Raw genomic sequence first — 24,102 nt, 5'->3', positions numbered from 1 at the left:
TATGTTTCTTATTGTTACATGGGAAACAAGGTACCAGTAGATTCAGTAGATTCTCACAGATCCAACAAGACCAAGCATTCATGATATGCACACTCTTAAGACTATGAAATTGGGCTATTAGTAAAAAAAAAGTAGAAAAGGGGGTGTTCACAATAATAATAGCATCTGCTGTTGACGCTACAAACTCAAGACTGTTATGTTCAAACTGCTTTTTTAGCAATCCTGTGACTCACTGAACTAGTATTTAGTTGTATAACCACAGTTTTTCATGATTTCTTCACATCTGCAAGGCATTAATTTTGTTGGTTTGGAACCAAGATTTTGCTGGTTTACTAGTGTGCTTGGGGTCATTGTCTTGTTGAAACACCCATTTCAAGGGCATGTCCTCTTCAGCATAAGGCAACATGACCTCTTCAAGTATTTTGACATATCCAAACTGATCCATGATACCTGGTATGTGATATATAGGCCCAACACCATAGTAGGAGAAACATGCCCATATCATGATGCTTGCACCACCATGCTTCACTGTCTTCACTGTGAACTGTGGCTTGAATTCAGAGTTTGGGGGTCGTCTCACAAACTGTCTGCGGCCCTTGGACCCAAAAAGAACAATTTTATTCTCATCAGTCCACAAAATATTCCTCCATTTCTCTTTAGGCCAGTTAATGTGTTCTTTGGCAAATTGTAACCACTTCTGCACATCTTTTATTTAACAGAGGGACTTTGCGGGGGATTCTTGCAAATAAATTAGCTTCACACAGGCGTCTTCTAACTGTCACAGCATTTACAGGTAACTCCAGACTGTCTTTGATCATCCTGGAGCTGATCAATGGGTGAGCCTTTGCCATTCTGGTTATTCTTCTATCAATCAATCAATCAATCAATCAACTTTTTTTTTATATAGCGCCAAATCACAACAAACAGTTGCCCCAAGGCACTCTATATTGTAAGGCAAGGCCATACAATAATTATGAAAAACCCCAACGGTCAAAACGACCCCCTATGAGCAAGCACTTGGCTACAGTGGGAAGGAAAAACTCCCTTTTAACAGGAAGAAACCTCCAGCAGAACCAGGCTCAGGGAGGGGCAGTCTTCTGCTGAGACTGGTTGGGGCTGAGGGAAAGAACCAGGAAAAAGACATGCTGTGGAGGGGGGCAGAGATCGATCACTAATGATTAAATGCAGAGTGATGCATATGGAGCAAAAAGAGAAAGAAACAGTGCATCATGGGAACCCCCCCACAGTCTACGTCTAAAGCAGCATAACCAAGGGATGGTCCAGGGTCACCTGATCCAGCCCTAACTATAAGCCTTAGCGAAAAGGAAAGTTTTAAGCCTAATCTTAAAAGTAGAGAGGGTATCTGTCTCCCTGATCTGAATTGGGAGCTGGTTCCACAGGAGAGGAGCCTGAAAGCTGAAGGCTCTGCCTCCCATTCTACTCTTACAAACCCTCTAGGAACTACAAGTAAGCCTGCAGTCTGAGAGCGAAGCGCTCTAATGGGGTAATATGGTACTACGAGGTCCCTAAGATAAGACGGGACCTGATTATTCAAAACCTTATAAGTAAGAAGAAGAATTTTAAATTCTATTCTAGAATTAACAGGAAGCCAATGAAGAGAGGCCAACACGGGTGAGATATGCTCTCTCCTGCTAGTCCCCGTCAGTACTCTAGCTGCAGCATTCTGAACCAACTGAAGGCTTTTTAGGGAACTTTTAGGACAACCTGATAATAATGAATTACAATAGTCCAGCCTAGAGGAAATAAATGCATGAATTAGTTTTTCAGCATCACTCTGAGACAAGACCTTTCTGATTTTAGAGATATTGCGTAAATGCAAAAAGGCAGTCCTACATATTTGTTTAATATGCACTTTGAATGACATATCCTGATCAAAAATGACTCCAAGATTTCTCACAGTATTACTAGAGGTCAATCAATCAATCAATCAATTTTTTATATAGCGCCAAATCACAACAAACAGTTGCCCCAAGTCGCTTTATATTGTAAGGCAAGGCCATACAATAATTATGTAAAACCCCAACGGTCAAAACGACCCCCTGTGAGCAAGCACTTGGCTACAGTGGGAAGGAAAAACTCCCTTTTAACAGGAAGAAACCTCCAGCAGAACCAGGCTCAGGGAGGGGCAGTCTTCTGCTGGGACTGGTTGGGGCTGAGGGAGAGAACCAGGAAAAAGACATGCTGTGGAGGGGAGCAGAGATCGATCACTAATGATTAAATGCAGAGTGGTGCATATAGAGCAAAAAGAGAAAGAAACAGTGCATCATGGGAACCCCCCAGCAGTCTACGTCTATAGCAGCATAACTAAGGGATGGTTCAGGGTCACCTGATCCAGCCCTAACTATAAGCTTTAGCAAAAAGGAAAGTTTTAAGCCTAATCTTAAAAGTAGAGAGGGTGTCTGTCTCCCTGATCTGAATTGGGAGCTGGTTCCACAGGAGAGGAGCCTGAAAGCTGAAGGCTCTGCCTCCCATTCTACTCTTCAGGGAATACTGTTAAGTCTTCTATTTCCATACCATAAGTCAGAACAAGATCTAAGATATGATTAAAGTGGTGGGTGGACTCATTTACTTTTTGAGCAAAGCCAATAGAGTCTAATAATAGATTAAATGCAGTGTTGAGGCTGTTATTCTCAGCATCTGTGTGGATGTTAAAATCGCCCACTATAATTATCTTATCTGAGCTAAGCACTAAGTCAGACAAAAGGTCTGAAAATTCACAGAGAAACTCACAGTAACGACCAGGTGGACGATAGATAATAACAAATAAAACTGGTTTTTGGGACTTCCAATTTGGATGGACAAGACTAAGAGTCAAGCTTTCAAATGAATTAAAGCTCTGTCTGGGTTTTTGATTAATTAATAAGATGGAATGGAAGATTGCTGCTAATCCTCCGCCCCGGCCCGTGCTACGAGCATTCTGACAGTTAGTGTGACTCGGGGGTGTTGACTCATTTAAACTAACATATTCATCCTGCTGTAACCAGGTTTCTGTAAGGCAGAATAAATCAATATGTTGATCAATTATTATTATAGGTCAGGGAAATGCCATCCAGAGTAAAGATCTGGTTAGACACCATGCTTCTAAGATTTGTGGGGCCAAGTACAATAACTTCAGTTTTATCTGAGTTTAAAAGCAGGAAATTAGAGGTCATCCATGTCATTATGTCTGTAAGACAATCCTGCAGTTTAGCTAATTGGTGTGTATCCTCTGGCTTCATGGATAGATAAAGCTGGGTATCATCTGCGTAACAATGAAAATTTAAGCAATACCGTCTAATAATACTGCCTAAGGGAAGCATGTATAAAGTGAATAAAATTGGTCCTAGCACAGAACCTTGTGGAACTCCATAATTAACTTTAGTCTGTGAAGAAGATTCCCCATTTACATGAACAAACTGTAATCTGTTAGACAAATATGATTCAAACCACCGCAGCGCAGTGCCTTTAATACCTATGACATGCTCTAATCTCTGTAATAAAATTTTATGGTCAACAGTATCAAAAGCAGCACTGAGGTCCAACAGAACAAGCACAGAGATAAGTCCACTGTCCGAAGCCATAAGAAGATCATTTGTAACCTTCACTAATGCTGTTTCTGTACTATGATGAATTCTAAAACCTGACTGAAACTCTTCAAATAGACCATTCCTCTGCAGGTGATCAGTTAGCTGTTTTACAACTACCCTCTCAAGAATCTTTGAGAGAAAAGGAAGGTTGGAGATTAGAATATAATTAGCTAAGATAGCTGGGTCAAGTGATGGCTTTTTAAGTAATGGTTTAATTACTGCCACCTTAAAAGCCTGTGGTACATAGCCAACTAACAAAGATAGATTGATCATATTTAAGATTGAAGCATTAAATAATGGTAGGACTTCCTTGAGCAGCCTGGCAGGAATGGGGTCTAATAAACATGTTGATGGTTTGGATGAAGTAACTAATGAAAATAACTCAGACAGAACAATCGGAGAGAAAGAGTCTAACCAAATACCGGCATCACTGAAAGCAGCCAAAGATAACGATACATCTTTGGGATGGTTATGAGTAATTTTTTCTCTAATAGTCAAAATTTTGTTAGCAAAGAAAGTCATGAAGTCATTACTAGTTAAAGTTAATGGAATACTCAGCTCAATAGAGCTCTGACTCTTTGTCAGCCTGGCTACAGTGCTGAAAAGAAACCTGGGGTTGTTCTTATTTTCTTCAATTAGTGATGAGTAGAAAGATGTCCTAGCTTTACGGAGGGCTTTTTTATAGAGCAACAAACTCTTTTTCCAGGCTAAGTGAAGATCTTCTAAATTAGTGAGACGCCATTTCCTCTCCAACTTACGGGTTATCTACTTTAAGCTACGAGTTTGTGAGTTATACCACGGAGTCAGACACTTCTGATTTAAAGCTCTCTTTTTCAGAGGAGCTACAGCATCCAAAGTTGTCTTCAATGAGGATGTAAAACTATTGACGAGATACTCTAACTCCCTTACAGAGTTTAGGTAGCTACTCTGCTCTGTGTTGGTATATGACATTAGAGAACATAAAGAAGGAATCATATCCTAGTTACAGCGCTTTCTGAAAGACTTCTAGTGTAATGAAACTTATTCCCCACTGCAGGGTAGTCCATCAGAGTAAATGTAAATGTTATTAAAAAATGATCAGACAGAAGGGAGTTTTCAGGGAATACTGTTAAGTCTTCTATTTCCATACCATAAGTCAGAACAAGATCTAAGATATGATTAAAGTGGTGGGTGGACTCATTTACTTTTTGAGCAAAGCCAATAGAGTCTAATAATAGATTAAATGCAGTGTTGAGGCTGTCATTCTCAGCATCTGTGTGGATGTTAAAATCGCCCACTATAATTATCTTATCTGAGCTAAGCACTAAGTCAGATTCTATCCATTTTGATGGTTGTTTTCCGTTTTCTTCCACATGTCTCTGTTTTTTGGGGGTTTTTTTTTGTCCATTTTAATGCATTGGAGATCATTGTAGATAAACAGCCTATAATTTTTTGCACTTGCGTATAAGTTTTCCCCTCTCCAATCAACTTTTTAATCAAACTACACTGTTCTTCTGAACAATGTCTTGAATGTCCCATTTTCCTCAGGCTTTCAAAGAGAAAAGCATATTCAACAGGTGCTGGTTTCATCCGTACATAGGGGACACCTGATTCACACCTGTTTGTTCCACAAAATTGACAAACTCACTGACTGAATGCCACACTACTATTATTGTGAACACCCCCTTTTCTACTTTTTTTTTTTACTAATAGCCCAATTTCATAGCCTTAAGAGTGTGCATATCATGAATGCTTGGTCTTGTTGGATTTGTGAGAATCTACTGAATCTACTGGTACCTTGTTTCCCATGTAACAATAAGAAATATACTCAAAACCTGGATTAATCTTTTTAGTCACATAGCACTACTACTATTCTGAACACTACTGTATATGATGTTAGATCCAAAGTAACAATCAAAATGGAGCAACTTTTCTCCGTCAGCAACACACAATGCCAGAATGGAGCATTCAGCCCAGTCTCATGTTTTTTTTTTTTTTTTACTCACTATTGCTAACCCTACCCCCAACCCTAACCATAACCACCCTGACACCCTCACTTCACTTTTAATTTTGTGCAGCCATCACGGCATGAATGAGAATGAATTTGTGCTGCTGTGATGAAAATGAGGCACTTTTAGTCACAATATCAAGACAATAGATGAAAGTATATTTCCTGTTGCTGAATCACGACTTGCCGTCTGGAACATTATAGGATACATGGATTTTGGATGGATCTTAGCCACTAAATCCCACACAGATTAACTTAAAATAACGGACAAACGATTTAATGAGCTTAAAGTGATCCGTCTGTGCACTTTGTTGGGGTATGTGAAGAACTGTTCACTTGCTGGAGTAAGTGACTTCCCCATGTGAAACTGAGAGGTTATAATCATGGGGGGGGGGGAACCCCAGATGTAATGGAAAACTATTGTTCTATTTAATTATTTCCATTTTGGTGATCCATATACTGGTGTGTTTAGGAAAAAAGGACATCACTTAGTAAAGTGCCCTTCTTTATGCTGGAATGGCAGCGGTGAGAGTGATGCTACAAGATAGAAACTGTTTCCTTTTATAACACCTGTCACCCAAGAGGACTTTTGCTATGTGCCTTTCCTTGCTCATTCTCACCTGTTGGGTCGGTCATTTGTTCCTTGTTTTCATGACCACTTCTTCCTCTTCGCTCACTTGTTCTCTGCACTTTGAATGGCAGAAATGTAGCTGAGTGGGTGAGCGAGTGGGTTATTCAGTTAAAATGTGGACAGTAACTTAACTTGTGTGGTCAGTAACTCAAAAACAATAAATGCTATTATCTTGTAATTCAACAAGTTAAAAAAGCCCACATTATGAGTATGAACTGATTAGTTCATGGTGAACTTTGATGCAAATCAATTGATAAAGCAACTTTGTTTTGTCTTTGTAATGCTTCATAGACCTGTCTGCCACTTGCAGGATGGTTAGTGGATGCTTGACAAACTAACAACCACATTCACGTATGAGTCAGGTATCAACCACTTTCACATGCACATCAGCTACAATCCCGTTCACGTGAGCATCAGCTGGCAGTCGCCTTCACTTGATTGTCAGCTAGCATCCCCCTTCATGTGAGTGTCAGCTGACAACCACACTTACATGAGTATCAACTAGCAATCGCCTTCATCTGAGCATCAGCTAGCAATCACCTTCATCTGAACATCAGCTAGCAATCGCCTTCATCTGAGCATCAGCTAGCAGTCGCCTTCATCTGAGCATCAGCTAGCAATCGCCTTCATCTGAGCATCAGGTAGCAATCGCCTTCATCTGGGCATCAGCTAGCAATCGCCTTCATCTGGGCATCAGCTAGCAATCGCCTTCATCTGAGCATCAGCTAGCACTCGCCTTCATCTGGGCATCAGCTAGCAATCGTCTTCATCTGAACATCAGCTAGCAATCGCCTTCATCTGAGCATCAGCTAGCAGTCGCCTTCATCTGAGCATCAGCTAGCAATCGCCTTCATCTGGGCATCAGTTAGCAATCGCCTTCATCTGAGCATCAGCTGGCAATCGCCTTCATCTGAGCATCAGCTAGCACTCGCCTTCATCTGGGCATCAGCTAGCACTCGCCTTCATCTGGGCATCAGCTAGCACTCGTCTTCATCTGGGCATCAGCTGGCAATCGCCTTCATCTGAGCATCAGCTGGCAATCGCCTTCATCTGGGCATCAGCTAGCAATCGCCTTCATCTGGGCATCAGCTAGCACTCGCCTTCATCTGGGCATCAGCTAGCAATCGCCTTCATCTGAGCATCAGCTAGCACTCGCCTTCATCTGAGCATCAGCTAGCAATCGCCTTCATCTGAGCATCAGCTAGCAATCGCCTTCATCTGAGCATCAGCTAGCACTCGCCTTCATCTGAGCATCAGCTAGCACTCGCCTTCATCTGAGCATCAGCTAGCAACCACCTTGATGTGGCCCGATGGCTAGGAACAGTTTTCACATTGCTGATAGCTGGTAACAGCCTTCATGTTTTGGATACCTAGCAACTGTCTTCACGTGGCCGAAGGCTAGCAACGGGCTTCACGTTACCAGTGGGTAGCAACGGGCTTCACGTTACCAGTGGTAGCAACGGGCTTCACGTTGCCGGTGACTAGCAATGACCTTCATGTGGCCTTTGGCTAGCAAATGCCATCACATGACTGCCAGCTATCAAATGCCGTCACGTGACTGCCAACTATCAAATGGCTTCACATTAGTGTCATCTAGCAAACAGCTTCATGTGATGTTAGCTAGCAACTGCCTTCATGTGACTGTCAGCAAACAAACTAGCAACTGCGGTGAGAAACATGATGGCCACTACATGGGCAAAGATGGTAGGAGCAATACTACAGAGCCTTGAAAGTAAATCTAAGATTGAAGAATGAATAGAACGTGTGGCTGGGGATGACACTGATGGAAAAGTCGAAACACTGTGGAATGTTTTGAAGCCTTTGCAACACCCATGTTTTGAAAAATTGCTCATTCCAATCAAAATTAAGGCATAACATGTTGCGCTAAATAGAACATCATTGCATCAGCAATTGTTTTGAAACATTCCAGTTGATTTGTGCCCTCTGGTGGTGAAACATGATACAACACAAGTGAATGAAGTAGCATCTCAGTGTTTTGAGTCTGAAATAATATGAAAGGAAGAATGAAAAAACAAGTAAAAATTGCATTACTTATGGGAAGGCAACAGTCAGTGCACGACCTGCACGTGCACGAGCATGTACGTTACTTATGTAACAAGATTAAGTCATCTCCTTTCCTGCCAGACTTAATCAAATAAAGAAAAAACTATTAATATAATAAATAAAATCAAATAAAATAATTTCTGACCTTCTGTCAACAGCACAGATTTTTTTTTTTTTTTTTTTTCAGGCTGATGTGACTGACCTTTTTGATTTGTTTTTGTTTGTTTGTTTGTTTGTTTGTTTGCTTGCTTGTTTTCAGGTCTTCACTGACGTGTCCCCACTGTTTAAAACAGAGCAACACCTTTGACCCCTTCCTCTGTATCTCTCTTCCGATTCCTCTTCGCCAGACGAGGTGAGCGCTGCTCTTTAATCCTGTATTAGATTTTGGCTCAGTGACGAATTGACTTTTTTTAAGGGAAGTTAGTTATGTTCCGGTAGATAACAAACCGACAGAGAAGAAGAAGCATCACACATTAAATCTGTTTTAGACAGAGGTTGGGTTTTTGCTCTTCTATAAATATCACCGATATATTAGGCCGACATGTTTTCACGTACACGAGTCACAGGAGTCGCTGAGGATCTGGAGGATGAAAACCAAAAAGGAAAACCTGGCGGAAAGCCTCTCGTTAAAGAGGAACAATGTCTTATTCAGTTTTACACGACACCCACTCAACCTCAGGTCAGTGTGGGTCAGCCTGTTCACGAAATCCTGACATTTTTTAGGAGGGACACCCCAATTAAATGCTATGGAATTGAAATCACTTTTTTTTTTTCCTCCCTCCACTTGGCTGTTCTCCTGTCCTTTAGAGGATTTGTGCTGAAGTGGAGTATAGCCGAGATACGCAGCTGTGTCCTCCCACATTCATCGCACAGAAGAACATTCCTCGCTTGAAAACGGACAACACTGCTTAAGTGATTTAAAATTAATTTGACTGACGTCAGACATTTTACAACATTTTTAGGTTTGTGTCATCCATGTGGATGCGGTACACTGTACCCATCTTGGGTTTTTACACACATTTTGAAACCAAAAATGCAACAGCAATAGGACAAAATAACTCCTTGAAATGCTTCATCGCTTGGTATTCTCAGTGCAAAAGCATCTTTTAAGTGTTGTGAGAAGGAATGGCAATGTTACAAAGTGGTAAATGCTTTGACCTCCCAACTTTTTTCGAATGTGTTGTAGACCTTCAGTGTAGGATTAGATGTACCCTGTTCCCCCATCAGAGGGCCCAGGGCTCTCCACGCAAAATTCTGCCAGAAGAGGGGGTGGGCCTATGCATGAGTTTGGCCAATAATGTGTATATCTGGGTGCCAATATCAATAAAATTTTCTATTTCATCACAAATAAAAAAAAAATACATCACGTCTGGTCCTTCCCAAGTGCAGGACCAACAGAATGAAAAACTCCTTATCCCTCAGGCTATCAGACAACTCCTCACTCGGGAGAAGGAGTAACAGGAAGACAGAGGATGGGAAGGAGAGGAACAGTAATAGTTACTAAACCCGTAGTGTGCAGTATTTCTGGTATTTATATTTGTGTATTTATATTTACAGTATATTTGCAAATTGTTTTTTTTACTTTACTTTGCAATGTCATTTAATTTCAGGTGGGTGTTATCCAAGTTTGTTCAAAAAAGGGGTGGGCTGATCCTTGGCCCTCAGCCCTCCGACAGGCAAATACGATATATTAACATATTAAATAAAGTTGACCACACAAAACAGGAATTGTCTTGGGTTTATATTGTCTGCTATGAAATAGAAATGTCACTGATGGCAGGGTTTTTTTTTTTTGGTTGGTTTTTTTTTTGGGTTGTTTGTTTGTTTGTTTGTTTAGTTTTTATTTTTGCCATTTCCACAAACAAAACAAAAACTAAACAAACAACCAAAAACCCTGCAATCAAGCACCCCAATATTAGTTGCATATACCTACTAATATAAGCAACAGGTTGGTTGTCGTCATGTCAGAAGGTTCTTGAAATGAAGCAATATCTCAACCCGACATTTACTATTAATGCATCCTGCACTAATGCATGTACAATAGATTTAGAGTTTACATATATATAGAATTACAAAATTCTAGAAAGGGTTCCTGATTGTGTTCTCGGTGTGATTCGATGTGAACACCCTGGTCATGTCAGCACTGCCTCTGGAGAGGCAGGAGCTGAGTGTTCCCCCTTTTAAAAATGCAGCAGAGAGTCCATTATTTCACAGACATGAAACAAAGTCCAGATGATCTATTATTAACTCTAAAATGGATTAATGGATTAATTTATTCATGACTGACCCCTTTTGTCCCTGCCTGGCCATAGAGGAGCCTGCAGTGGAAACGTCATTGATTTTGTGTGTGCGCCTGTGGGTCTGTGTGTGTTCTTCTCTGGCAGGCCATTGTGTGTGGTTCTGGTGTTCAGCACCAAAGGCCAGCGGTATCTCCGAGTCGGACTTGCAGTGCCTCTGTTTGGTTCAGTGGCCTGCCTCAGGCGGATGGTGGCAGATGAGGGCAAAATCTCCCCCGACCAGGTAAAGCCACAGTGGAGCCGTTTGTGTTCCCTCATTTAAATTAATCTTGGCCCAGAGATGAAACTGAATAAAAGTGTTCAGTGTTCCAACACAGGCTTTCAAAGTTCACTTTTATTGGCTTCAGAAGATTTATAATGGCAATAAACCGTCTGCCTCTGTGTCTCCAGGTTATCCTGACCGAGATTTACTCCACAGGGTTTCAGCGTTCCTTCTTTGATGAGGAGGATCTGACCAACATAGCTGAAAATTATGTCATCTATGCCTTTCAGGCTCCGCCCCTCTATATCAGAGGAGGCTCTGCAAGAATCTCAGGTAGCAACAGCAGCATGACCGAGGATAAAAACTCTTTTTGTCTTTAATGTGGATGTTCACACACGGTGATGGGGGCCTTGGGGAAGATGCTGGATGCAGCACAAAGCCCTAACAGAAAAGATAATCAAGCATAACTTCACACTGCGCTCTGTGCCAATTCTCTCAACATACCAAATTTGTCTTCAGTGCATTCACTTCATTTCGTTGGTTTCTCAGAAAACAGTGTAAAATCCGAGTCCAGTTTCTGGTCAGTTAACCTCTGTCACACGCGCAAACTGAGACAAATATGCAAGTTATTTATTGTGTTTAGTGTGTTTAGTCACAGGGGAGAGCGCGACTGAAAATAAAGCTCTTTGACAGTTTTGGTAGGTCTCATCGGTTCTTACTGGCTCAGATGTAGGTGATACACTGAGTCGACGTCACTTCTTTACAACACAGTGGAATGTCTTTTCAGACAGGTAAACTTTCTGTGAGAATAGAAATGAAAGATTATTATTATTATTATGGTACAGTAGTGTTCAGAATAATAGTAGTGCTATGTGACTAAAAAGATTAATCCAGGTTTTGAGTATATTTCTTTAAAAAAAGTAGAAAAGGGGGTGTTCACAATAATAGTAGCATCTGCTGTTGATGCTACAAACTCAAAACTGTTATATTCAAACTGCTTTTTTAGCAATCCTGTGAATCACTAAACTAGTATTTAGTTGTATAACCACAGATTTTCATGATTTCTTCACATCTGCGAGGCATTAATTTTGTTGGATTGGAACCAAGATTTTGCTCGTTTACTAGTGTGCCAATACTGCAAACACAAACTAGTATGTATGAAGAGTGTAATAATGACATTATGAATTAATTTAACATTTATTACTGCTTTTGTGTCCATCCACAGTAGTGATGCATAATGCTTTCAGTCTCTCTGCTGCCATAAAAATGTGATCTTCACACATTGCCAGCAATTACTAAATGTAAAAGCCTTGATTCCTGAGAGATACTTTATCAATTATCCATAAAGACTTAAATGGGCATTAAAAAAATGTGTTGCTTAGATATCAGCCCCTCACCAGGGGGTTTTATTAAAGCCGAGTGCTGTGATTGAAGTATTTTACACTGTGGATTGTTATTAATCTGCATTTGGCATGTGGCATCCACGCAGAAGCTCTGAGGCCATCTGTTTGTCATTTTTATTTCTGTCAAAAAGATTCTAAAGTCATATTTAGTGTTGATCACTTTTGTGTACTATTAATTGTAAAACAGCGATAGTATTTCTTCGGAACTTTCAAACATCTGACTTTATTATGGAATAAATAGAAGCTGTCACACAGTGTGATCGGGTGTCTGAGCCACGACCCTCTGAGACTTCTCCAGTGTGACCATAAGGACTGTTGAGTTGAGGACATTCCTTCAGGACAGAGGTGTTTCATTTTTGGATTGCACATTGTCTGGCTGCTCATTGTGTGGCTGATGAGTGTGAACGCGGCCTCAGTGTGCAGAGAAAGAACGCCTTCAAAGGTCGGTTCTCTGAAGTACCGTTGTGGTCGGAGGTTTACGTCCACTCATCACAGGCATGAATGTCACGGTACTTTTGGGCTTTTAATGATGTCTTTGAACTGTTCTTTTGCCAGGATAGAATGATTGTACAGCAGACATCATTCATGACTTTAAAACAACAAGAACTTTGTGCACAAGTTTGAATTTATTTTGATTGTTCTCTAAACCACACTAGGTCAAAATTATTATGCTTTTAGCTTTAATTGGATTTTATATTGCTTTTTATATTGCTCTCTTATGTGGTTTTATTGGGGCCCCGGTAATTTTGGTAGGTCTTTCTTGTATCATATTTATTAAATTTATACCGATTGTGGATTGCTGCAGTACTTTTGGTCATGATACGGACACTGTTTATATTATTTTATTGTTTAATTGTTTATATTATGTTCTATCTATTCAGTATTTATTCTATTTATCATTAAAGGTGTACTGCCTCAGGGTTCCTCCCCGCTGGCCAAAGCCCCCAAGGGGGATTATGTCGTGGCGATGTCTGTCTGTCTGTCTGTCTGTCCGTATATCTGTCCCAAAAAGGGTATAAGCATTTTGAATCCTGCGCATATGTTGTTGTGAAGACAAACCTGTTGTCCAGACAACCAGATCTCGCACCTGCAGGTGCTGTAGAGAGTGCAGGTTGGCTGCAGAAATGATCACAGGCTGACGTCGGTCTGACACCCGCTGTCAAGTCATGTCATCATGAATGTTTCGTTTTGATTTTGTTTAACGCGTCCTTTGTAAGGATGCCGATCAAAATCTGCGATTTAATCAAGTTTTATCACTGGTTTGATCAGACTGACATCAGTGAATTAAAAACTGAGTATTATTAATGTTTGGTTCGGGCTCAGGGTCATGCAGCTCCATCAGCGCTCTAATATTCTGGCTGTAATAGTAATTACATTCACCTCTCTCTGAAGAATTACATGTCAGGTGAACAACAGCGGCGTATATAAGGAAACATTCTTCAGGAACGCCGCAGCCACCCGATAAGTTCAACTGCGAGAGACTAATTCATGTGATTTATCACCATGAGCGTCACTGGCATGTGCATTCAGCCCAGAGGTTTTCTACTACGTGATGATTAGGCAGCTTGCTGACGTCACGCTTCACAGCCATCGTGTAATCTCTGCTTCTTTTATTTATTTTTTTACTCAGTCAGTTGCGCTGCTGTGCTTCGGGAGATGAGCAGGGATGAGCAGGAGCGATTAAAGCTCCTGCTGAGGGTGCAGGCAGTCATTGGTCCATCTGGTCCTCCCCTACCCCCTCTGAATCACTGTTCCCCAAATAGAAAGCTGCTGTCTCGCCACTTTATATATCTCCATTCTCCTCATCACTCCATGCTGGAGGTGTTAACTTTGCTATTCATGCATTCAGCATGTGAACATGTGCAGCACTCGTCTTTTATATGATTGTTATTTTTATCAAAACAGTGGACATCAGGTATAACCAGATAACCAGAGTTTGACAGTTAATTTCCATATTTTGAGTTCATTCTCTTCCTTCAGCTCATTTTCTGTCTTTTCTCATGGGTTCTCATTTGTCTAACAGGGTACCATCACAGCCTACCATGTTCTCCATACTCCACTGGCCCTGAAGGTCAAAGGTTACCCTCGTGTGGGACATTGTCATCAGAATTTCTCAACCACGGTGTCCCCCTAAAGATTCTGCTGCTGGTGTGCAATGCTGTCGGAGCGGGTCAACAGGCTGTGAGGTAGTCACATACGTGCATTCCCACAGATCCACTTGTCTCATAAATATGCTTTTGTTACTGTACCTCCAGGGTTGTTTCTTTTTCAATACAAACTTTTTTTCTCACAACACTCTGCTGAAGAGCAAAGGTTTTTTTTTTTTTCACTTGCCTGACAGCTAACTTTATTTCCAGTGCAGCAGCAATTAAGCAATTGTTACTTAATTGAGAACTGGAAGTGAACACTGGCACAATTAGCTGCCGGCGCTTTCTCTTCCTTAATGTTTACTGCTCTTAGTCACATTAAGGGTGTCATAGTTTGTTGATGCCAAGCTGTAATCTTGTGTGCTCAGTAATAATTGATAATTGAACGTTTTGGGAAGTCGTTTACCTGGTATCCTCGTCGGATAGCCTACATGCTATTAGCTGCTGTTAGCTAAACTAGTCAAATAATTTATATTATTGTGTCGTTGTGAGTTTCGGCACTTTCCCGATAGTGCATGCACGTTGTTTATGTGGTAAACACAGTCTGTGAAATACAGCATCGCACGGGGCTGTGGAGCGCAACTTTTCTGCAACAGCCACATTGATATATCCACCCTGCTGATGAACAGATGAAAACTCTGATCAAATTCGGTGAGAATCCATCTGATAAAGCTCTTTTTTGATTAGTCAGTTGATTCACTTAAAAAGTGTGCATCCTCTCACTCCAGGGGGTTGACACACATCGGCGTGTTTAAAACAATAAAATAAAATACATGAACACACTGCTTCACTTTAAATATGCAATAAGTCTGTTTAAAATCATCTGTGTCACTGTTTGAGAGCATGGAGTTAGGTCTGCCCCTGCACCAGGGCCTGCAGGTGCACGCACACTGATTGTACCATGCTAACTAGCCTACTCAGGGGGGTTAACAGCGGATCCGACAGATGTAGCATTTCTATAGGGCTATTTAACATCCAGTCACTCACTAGCAAGGGTCCTCTTGTTTGTGATATAGTGAACAATCATAAATTTGACTTCCTTTGTTTGAATGAGACATGGCAGCAGCCCAACGACTGTACTGAGCTCAATCTGCCCACTACAACTGGGTTTGATTTTGTCTGTTAAGTTCGTGCTTCTGGACGTGGGGGTGGACTTGCGATACTCTATAATGTGATGTTCAAGTTATCCCCTCTCCCTGTTACTGCTCACCAGTCATTTGAATCAATTGCACCATAAATCTATGGATCTAATCCCGCCATTTTTGCCATTATTGCAAGTCCACCTTCATGTCCAGAAGCACAAGACAAAAACAAACCCAGGTGGACTGGGCAGGTTGAGCCCAGCAAAGGCGTTGGGCTGCTGGCACATCTCATTCTCTAAGAAAATAAGCAAAGAGTTTCCAGTCCCAGCAGTCCATTGTCAGTAGTGGTGTTTCCCGTGGCTCTGTCCTGGGATCCCTCCCTTTTATCATTTACCTTTTCCCCCGTGGCAATGCTTTCAAACAATGTGGTATTAGTTTCCACTGCTATGCGGATGACACCCAGCTCTACTTCTCCTCTTAGCCTACCACCACTCTTCCTTCTTCCTCCCTTATCAATTGTTTGAAAGATTTTACAGCCTGGTTCTCCCATAACGTTTTTAAACTTAATGGCAATAAAACTGATTTCCTTCTCATCTGAACCAAATCTACTCTTTCCAAAGTTGATGGTTTTTCATCATCCGTTGATAATTACGCTGTCTTTCCCTCCTCTCAGGTTAAGAGTCTGGGTGTCGTCCTCGGTAGCACCCTGTCTTTCACAGCTCACATAAAGAACATCACCCGGTCTTATTATTTTCACCTCCGTAATATTAATCACCTCCATTTATCACTCACCCTCAACAGTACTTCCATATTAGTGAATGCTCTTGTTACATCTCGTTTTAATTACTGCATTTCCCTTTTCTAGTTTACCACACAGATCTCTCCATAAACTTCAGCTAGTTCAGAACTCAGCTGCTTGCATCATTTCCAGAACCCAATCCTTACAACACATCACCCCGTCCTCAAGCAGCTCCATTAGCTGCGGGTTCCTTTTTCGTATTTTCAAGATCTTGCTCCTAACATTCAAAGCGCTCCATAAGTGAACTCCCTCATATCTTACTGAGCTCTTTGAAATTTATACACCTTCCCATTCACGCCGAACGTCCTCGGCCTTCCTCCTTTCCATACATTTGGCCCGCCTGACTAACATGGGACTTAGATCTTTTAACTGTTCTGCTCCCCGTCTCTGGAATGCACTCCTACAAGTCCTCTGTACAATATAGCATCTCTGACCACCTTAAAATCATGGCTCAAAACTTATTTTTTCAGACGTTTTTGGTCTGCTGAAAAATCAAGTAATGTGTGAGCGCTACTCCAAGACTGAGGCGAGGGGGGACGGTGAATAGCTGCAAACCTCGCAATGAACTGCACAAATTTCCTCTCGAATGCAATTCACAGGCTGTCGCAGCCCATGAGACACTAGCCTTAGTAAACCAGCATGCTTTATGAGGGAGCGATGGTGTTTATACACATGCACACCTTTAGTAAATCAGGTCCTAAGCATCTTATCCAAGGACACAGACAGGTAGCATGAGCGGGATTCAAACCAAAATCTACATTTTGGCAAGCCAGCTCCTTTTCCACTGAGCTACCTGCTCTACAGAGTGAAATTCTAAATTTTGTACTTTGATCCCAATGACCTTTGCCTTTGCCAAAACCAACTTTTTAAGGGTCACTCCAGGACCGACCTTCATCCACATCCAAAGTTAGGTGGAAATCAGCCAAAGGACCTGGGAGGAGCAGGGGAACAAACAAATGTTACTCCAAGCTGCTGGGATCACTTCAGGTTGCTGCAGCTGTCCCAGCAACAAAAAGTTCATGTTCACTGAACAGTGTTTGTGGTAATCTGATTCATGCGGAGGACCTCAGTGGTGTTTGTGCCCTTATAATAAATTTTCCTGCTTGAGGATCTGTTTAATTTCTGCAGCCTTGTTTGGAAAAGTCAGACTCTCAGTCTGCAGTGTCTTTCTACTTTATATTTATGTCTGATCCTGTGGCTAAATAACAGCTCAATTAAAATTAATTTACTCAATGAGGGGGTCTCTTTAATTAGATGTGCATTATAATAAATGTTATTGATCTGTACTTTCACAAAGGAAGCGTTCCCCGTGCTCATCAGCTACACGTCACATCATCTCCCTCTATCCTTGTCTGCTGTGATGACATGTCTGCTCTATGGCTGATAATGATAATAACAACTTATATTAATAATCATATCCAAAGCAGACATGCTGGCTGGTCAAGGCGAGTGCAGAGTGGTAGAATGTGATTGATTAATACTTAGACGAGGCGTCGTTGTCAGATTTGTATCTGTTTGTTTCCTGCTTAACTACTATCCTCTGTCCTTGTTCAAGGTTTGGACCTCCATTCCTAATGAGGGAGGACCGGTCTATTTCCTGGGACCAGCTGCAGCAGAGCATCCTCAGCAAGCTTTATTACCTGATGATCAATGGCGCTCAGGCACAGGTACCCTCATAACACTCTAATAATGAGGGCACGTGAGCTGATTTCACATCTACTCAAGGGACAAAGAAGTTATTGTTAAATAGCCATGGCAGGTGAAACAGTGCAGAGTTATGTGCATCTTGGGCTCTGGTTTGCGGTATTTGCATGTATACTGCTTTGTAAGGCTACAATGCAGTGTGCGCTCACTCTGTGTGTTATACCATGTGGTTAATTGTAAATACAGTTGCCTTGTTTGCCATGTTGTGACTGAGATACACAAGACTTAACATGACAGAAATGTGCATTGCAAAACCTGTTTCAATGCACCTCTGGTGTGTGCCAATGTCAGATCAGTCATTTGCATCGGTGAACGGTGTTTGCTTGTGTGGCTGTGGATATTTGAGATTGGGAAACAGCTAGGAAGATTTTATAGAGTCATGACGTCTCTGGACAGCAGAGTTTGATGATGCTGATATCTTTGCCAGAGAATGAATGTTAAGGGTGTTGATGGTTCCATTATTACTGTATGGTTTTGAGACTTAGAAGCAAACTAGTGACCTGAGGCAATGACTCAAATGCCTTGTACCAAAGACAGGTGTCTTGGGATGAGGAGTGTCACTTGCAGGGCACACATTTCTGTGCATTAGCCAGCACCTACCTGCCTACGTTTACATGCAGCCAATAACCCTTTCATAGCCGGAATATTAGCAATAACCCGGTTGCACACGGCCATGTAAACACCCGAAAAACCCGAATATGCTCATATTCCGGTTTTTAAAAACCCAAATATGACTGCTGGGTTACTCCTTTTCTAACACGAATATCGGGTCATATAAACACGCATCAGGATATCCCCATAGAAAGGAACATTTTTTGTTTTCTGTCCTATCCTCAAGGAATCTTGGTCTTTTGAGTACGGCAACTACTTGTATGCGGCGCGCACAACCCACCGGACACCACAGAAACAGAGGTAAACAAGCATGGGGAAATCCAGACGCGGCAGCACAGCACCACACATTTGGAGCGAGGAGGAAACTGAGTACTTCATTAGTATCATGAAAGACATGAATATAATGTCTTTTGTTGATGGTAGAAAGAGGAAGAAGAAACAGAAATGACACATATTTGCGTCATGACGTTCGTGCGTCTGGACATTGTCCATGCGTCGCTGTTTAGATGGGGATATTCCAAATGATACCAGTGACCATTTATACAGGAGTAACTCTGTCTGCTTAAGCATGTAAAAGGGTTATTCCTAATGATTCAGAAACCGGAATATTGACCTTAACCTGAATATTAATGGCATGTAAACGTAGTCATAGTTGATGACCCCAGCAGCTGGGTAAAGCCAAAAGGACCCCCATGTTTCACCTGGGTGTACTAACTAAATGTTACTTTTCAGACGTGAGGATAGCCCAGTTTTCTCCCTTGACGGCTGCCTTCCAGGATTTAAGGCAGTTCTGCAAGAAGGACTCAGAAGGCAAGTTAAAGGTGATAATTTGAATGCAACAAGATAGTGCTCAGAAAGTTATAGTCTATGGTGAATTGAATTTGGATCTGGTCCCCATCATGGCAGAGAGTAGTCTTAAGGTGATCACAAATCTTGGCGATGGAAGTGGCAGAGGACGGGGAACAACTTGTGGCAGTGGGGTGGAGGAGGGGATGTCTTGAAAGTGATCTGTAAACAGTAAGAGGTAAGTGAGAACATTGATGTTTTAAGGAATGTGCATGGTTCCTCTTCGTTGAGAGCTGATGACTAATGGAACGACCTGCTTTGATTAATTAAAGCTGATGTTAATTAACTGATTCTGAGTGACTACTTAAAAATCTGAGTCCTCTGTTAGAACTTATACTGCACTACATTTGTGTTGTGTTGGATGCAGCACCAGCACATGCTCCCAGACTTGACTGAATTTGACCGGTTATGGTTAAAACCTGTATAATTCTTGTTGCTAATCTTCTAAACTAAAAGGTTTCCAATCGAGGTTTCTACTGGGCCACATGGCTGGAACAGAAAAGACCCGTACAGAGTTTTAAATTCTGCAAACTGTTGACTATTTTGCTGCATATTATGTTTTCTGAGAAGCACCACTGAGATAAAAGCTGTCAGTTTAGCAATAAATGAAAGGTGTAAAACCTTCAGTAACTCCACAGGAATCCCACAGTGTCTTTTATGTCACATGCTGTCAGCTGTTTAATTAAAAGCGAGTGTGTGCAGTATCATCATTTAGCTGGTGCCTACGTTTGCCAAGAGACAAGTAATGTTTAGAGCAGATGTTTGCTACAAATCCTTTATGATCTGCAGTTTCTTTATCAGTTAATTATAGTGCGATTATAGTCTGACTTTTTTGACATTTTTATTTAATTTCACACTCATTTTGGACGCCATCTCAAAAGAATCAGAAGTATGGAGCATTTTGTGTAGGACACAGCAAAAGGTGGGATAAATGGAGAAGCCAGTTTCCTCCACATGAGAGAAAAAACCCAGTATGGAATTGTAAAACGGGGTATTTATCTTAAACTACCTTTCCGACCATAACCGCTAACAACACAGATAATAAGTTGCTTCATTTAAAGATATAACAGAGTTTTAGCATTTTGCACAGCGTTCTGTGAAAACAGGAAGCCCTGGCTTCGTGTTTTCACCTAGGGGAGGTGATAGACTTGTGGTTAAGGCATTGGGCTGGACACCAGAAGATCCTCGGTTCAAATCCCCGCCTGACTGGAAAATCAGTAAGGGCCCTTGGGGATCTTGCCCCTTGGGCAAGATCTTTAATCAATCAATCAATCAATTTTATTTATATAGCGCCAAATCACAACAAACAGTTGCCCCAAGGCGCTTTATATTGTAAGGCAAGGCCATACAATAATTACGTAAAAACCCCAACGGTCAAAACGACCCCCTGTGAGCAAGCACTTGGCGACAATGGGAAGGAAAAACTCCCTTTTAACAGGAAGAAACCTCCAGCAGAACCAGGCTCAGGGAGGGGCAGTCTTCTGCTGGGACTGGTTGGGGCTGAGGGAGAGAACCAGGAAAAAGACATGCTGTGGAGTTGAGCAGAGATCAATCACTAATGATTAAATGCAGAGTGGTGCATACAGAGCAAAAAGAGAAAGAAACACTCAGTGCATCATGGGAACCCCCCAGCAGTCTAAGTCTATAGCAGCATAACTAAGGGATGGTTCAGGGTCACCTGATCCAGCCCTAACTATAAGCTTTAGCAAAAAGGAAAGTTTTAAGCCTAATCTTAAAAGTAGAGAGGGTGTCTGTCTCCCTGATCCGAATTGGGAGCTGGTTCCACAGGAGAGGAGCCTGAAAGCTGAAGGCTCTGCCTCCCATTCTACTCTTACAAACCCTAGGAACTACAAGTAAGCCTGCAGTCTGAGAGCGAAGTGCTCTATTGGGGTGATATGGTACTATGAGGTCCCTAAGATAAGACGGGACCTGATTATTCAAAACCTTATAAGTAAGAAGAAGAATTTTAAATTCTATTCTAGAATTAACAGGAAGCCAATGAAGAGAGGCCAATATGGGTGAGATATGCTCTCTCCTTCTAGTCCCCGTTAGTACTCTAGCTACAGCATTTTGAATTAACTGAAGGCTTTTCAGGGAACTTTTAGGACAACCTGATAATAATGAATTACAATAGTCCAGCCTAGAGGAAATAAATGCATGAATTAGTTTTTCAGCATCACTCTGAGACAAGACCTTTCTAATTTTAGAGCTATTGCATAAATGCAAAAAAGCAGTCCTACATATTTGTTTAATATGCGCTTTGAATGACATATCCTGATCAAAAATGACTCCAAGATTTCTCACAGTATTACTAGAGGTCAGGGTAATGCCATCCAGAGTAAGGATCTGGTTAGACACCATGTTTCTAAGATTTGTGGGGCCAAGTACAATAACTTCAGTTTTATCTGAGTTTAAAAGCAGGAAATTAGAGGTCATCCATGTCTTTATGTCTGTAAGACAATCCTGCAGTTTAGCTAATTGGTGTGTGTCCTCTGGCTTCATGGATAGATAAAGCTGGGTATCATCTGCGTAACAATGAAAATTTAAGCAATGCCGTCTAATAATACTGCCTAAGGGAAGCGTGTATAAACTGAATAAAATTGGTCCTAGCACAGAACCTTGTGGAACTTCATAATTAACCTTAGTCTGTGAAGAAGATTCCCCATTTACATGAACAAATTGTAATCTATTAGATAAATATGATTCAAACCACCGCAGCGCAGTGCCTTTAATACCTATGGCATGCTCTAATCTCTGTAATAAAATTTTATGGTCAACTGTATCAAAAGCAGCACTGAGGTCTAACAGAACAAGCACAGAGATGAGTCCACTGTCTGAGGCCATAAGAAGATCATTTGTAACCTTCACTAATGCTGTTTCTGTACTATGATGAATTCTAAAACCTGACTGAAACTCTTCAAATAGACCATTCCTCTGCAGATGATCAGTTAGCTGTTTTACAACTACCCTTTCAAGAATTTTTGAGAGAAAAGGAAGGTTGGAGATTGGCCTATAATTAGCTAAGATAGCTGGGTCAAGTGATGGCTTTTTAAGTAATGGCTTAATTACTGCCACCTTAAAAGCCTGTGGTACATAGCCAACTAATAAAGATAGATTGATCATATTTAAGATCGAAGCATTAAATAATGGTAGGGCTTCCTTGAGCAGCCTGGTAGGAATGGGGCCTAATAGACATGTTGATGGTTTGGATGAAGTAACTAATGAAAATAACTCAGACAGAACAATCTGAGAGAAAGAGTCTAACCAAATACCGGCATCACTGAAAGCAGCCAAAGATAACGATACGTGTTTGGGATGGTTATGAGTAATTTTTTCTCTAATAGTTAAAATTTTATTAGCAAAGAAAGTCATGAAGTCATTACTAGTTAAAGTTAAAGGAATACTCGGCTCAATAGAGCTCTGACTCTTTGTCAGCCTGGCTACAGTGCTGAAAAGAAACCTGGGGTTGTTCTTATTTTCTTCAATTAGTGATGAGTAGTAAGATGTCCTAGCTTTACGGAGGGCTTTTTTATAGAGCAACAGACTCTTTTTCCAGGCTAAGTGAAGATCTTCTAAATTAGTGAGATGCCATTTCCTCTCCAACTTACGGGTTATCTGCTTTAAGCTGCCGGTTTGTGAGTTATACCACGGAGTCAGGCACTTCTGATTTAAAGCTCTCTTTTTCAGAGGAGCTACAGCATCCAAAGTTGTCTTCAATGAGGATGTAAAACTATTGATGAGATACTCTATCTCACTTACAGAGTTTAGGTAGCTACTCTGCACTGTGTTGGTATATGGCATTAGAGAACATAAAGAAGGAATCATATCCTTAAACCTAGTTACAGCGCTTTCTGAAAGACTTCTAGTGTAATGAAACTTATTCCCCACTGCTGGGTAGTCCATCAGAGTAAATGTAAATGTTATTAAGAAATGATCAGACAGAAGGGAGTTTTCAGGGAATACTGTTAAGTCTTCAATTTCCATACCATAAGTCAGAACAAGATCTAAGATATGATTAAAGTGGTGGGTGGACTCATTTACATTTTGAGCAAAGCCAATTGAGTCTAATAATAGATTAAATGCATTGTTGAGGCTGTCATTCTCAGCATCTGTGTGGATGTTAAAATCACCCACTATAATTATCTTATCTGAGCTAAGCACTAAGTCAGACAAAAGGTCTGAAAATTCACAGAGAAACTCACAGTAACAACCAGGTGGACGATAGATAACAACAAATAAAACTGGTTTTTGGGACTTCCAGTTTGGATGGACAAGACTAAGAGTCAAGCTTTCAAATGAATTAAAGCTCTGTCTGGGTTTTTGATGAATTAATAAGCTGGAATGGAAGATTGCTGCTAATCCTCCGCCTCGGCCCATGCTACGAGCATTCTGGCAGTTAGTGTGACTCAGGGGTGTTGACTCATTTAAACTAACATATTCATCCTGCTGTAACCAGGTTTCTGTAAGGCAGAATAAATCAATATGTTGATCAATTATTATATCATTTACTAACAGGGACTTAGAAGAGAGAGACCTAATGTTTAATAGACCACATTTAACTGTTTTAGTCTGTGGTGCAGTTGAAGGTGCTATATTATTTTTTCTTTTTGAATTTTTATGCTTAAATAGATTTTTGCTGGTTATTGGTGGTCTGGGAGCAGGCACCGTCTCTACGTGGATGGGGTAATGAGGGGATGGCAGGGGGAGAGAAGCTGCAGAGAGGTGTGTAAGACTACAACTC

General features: G+C 41.2%; 1 protein-coding gene across 1 annotated transcript in view; it reads left to right on the top strand.

The window, feature by feature from the left end:
* The window catches only part of usp43b (ubiquitin specific peptidase 43b), a 210,548-nt gene that overhangs the window by 116,892 nt on the left and 69,554 nt on the right, over positions 1-24,102 (top strand). Inside the window, exons 4-8 of the mRNA XM_034190475.1 lie at positions 8,529-8,621; positions 10,654-10,789; positions 10,957-11,101; positions 14,195-14,357; positions 17,755-17,866. Of these exons, the coding sequence (XP_034046366.1) occupies positions 8,529-8,621; positions 10,654-10,789; positions 10,957-11,101; positions 14,195-14,357; positions 17,755-17,866 (649 nt within the window). The remainder of the gene's footprint in view (positions 1-8,528; positions 8,622-10,653; positions 10,790-10,956; positions 11,102-14,194; positions 14,358-17,754; positions 17,867-24,102) is intronic.

The sequence above is a fragment of the Thalassophryne amazonica genome, chromosome 16 (genome assembly GCF_902500255.1).
Source record: "Thalassophryne amazonica chromosome 16, fThaAma1.1, whole genome shotgun sequence".
Taxonomy (NCBI): Eukaryota; Metazoa; Chordata; class Actinopteri; order Batrachoidiformes; family Batrachoididae; genus Thalassophryne; species Thalassophryne amazonica.
This window is presented reverse-complemented; position numbering and strand designations above follow the sequence as displayed.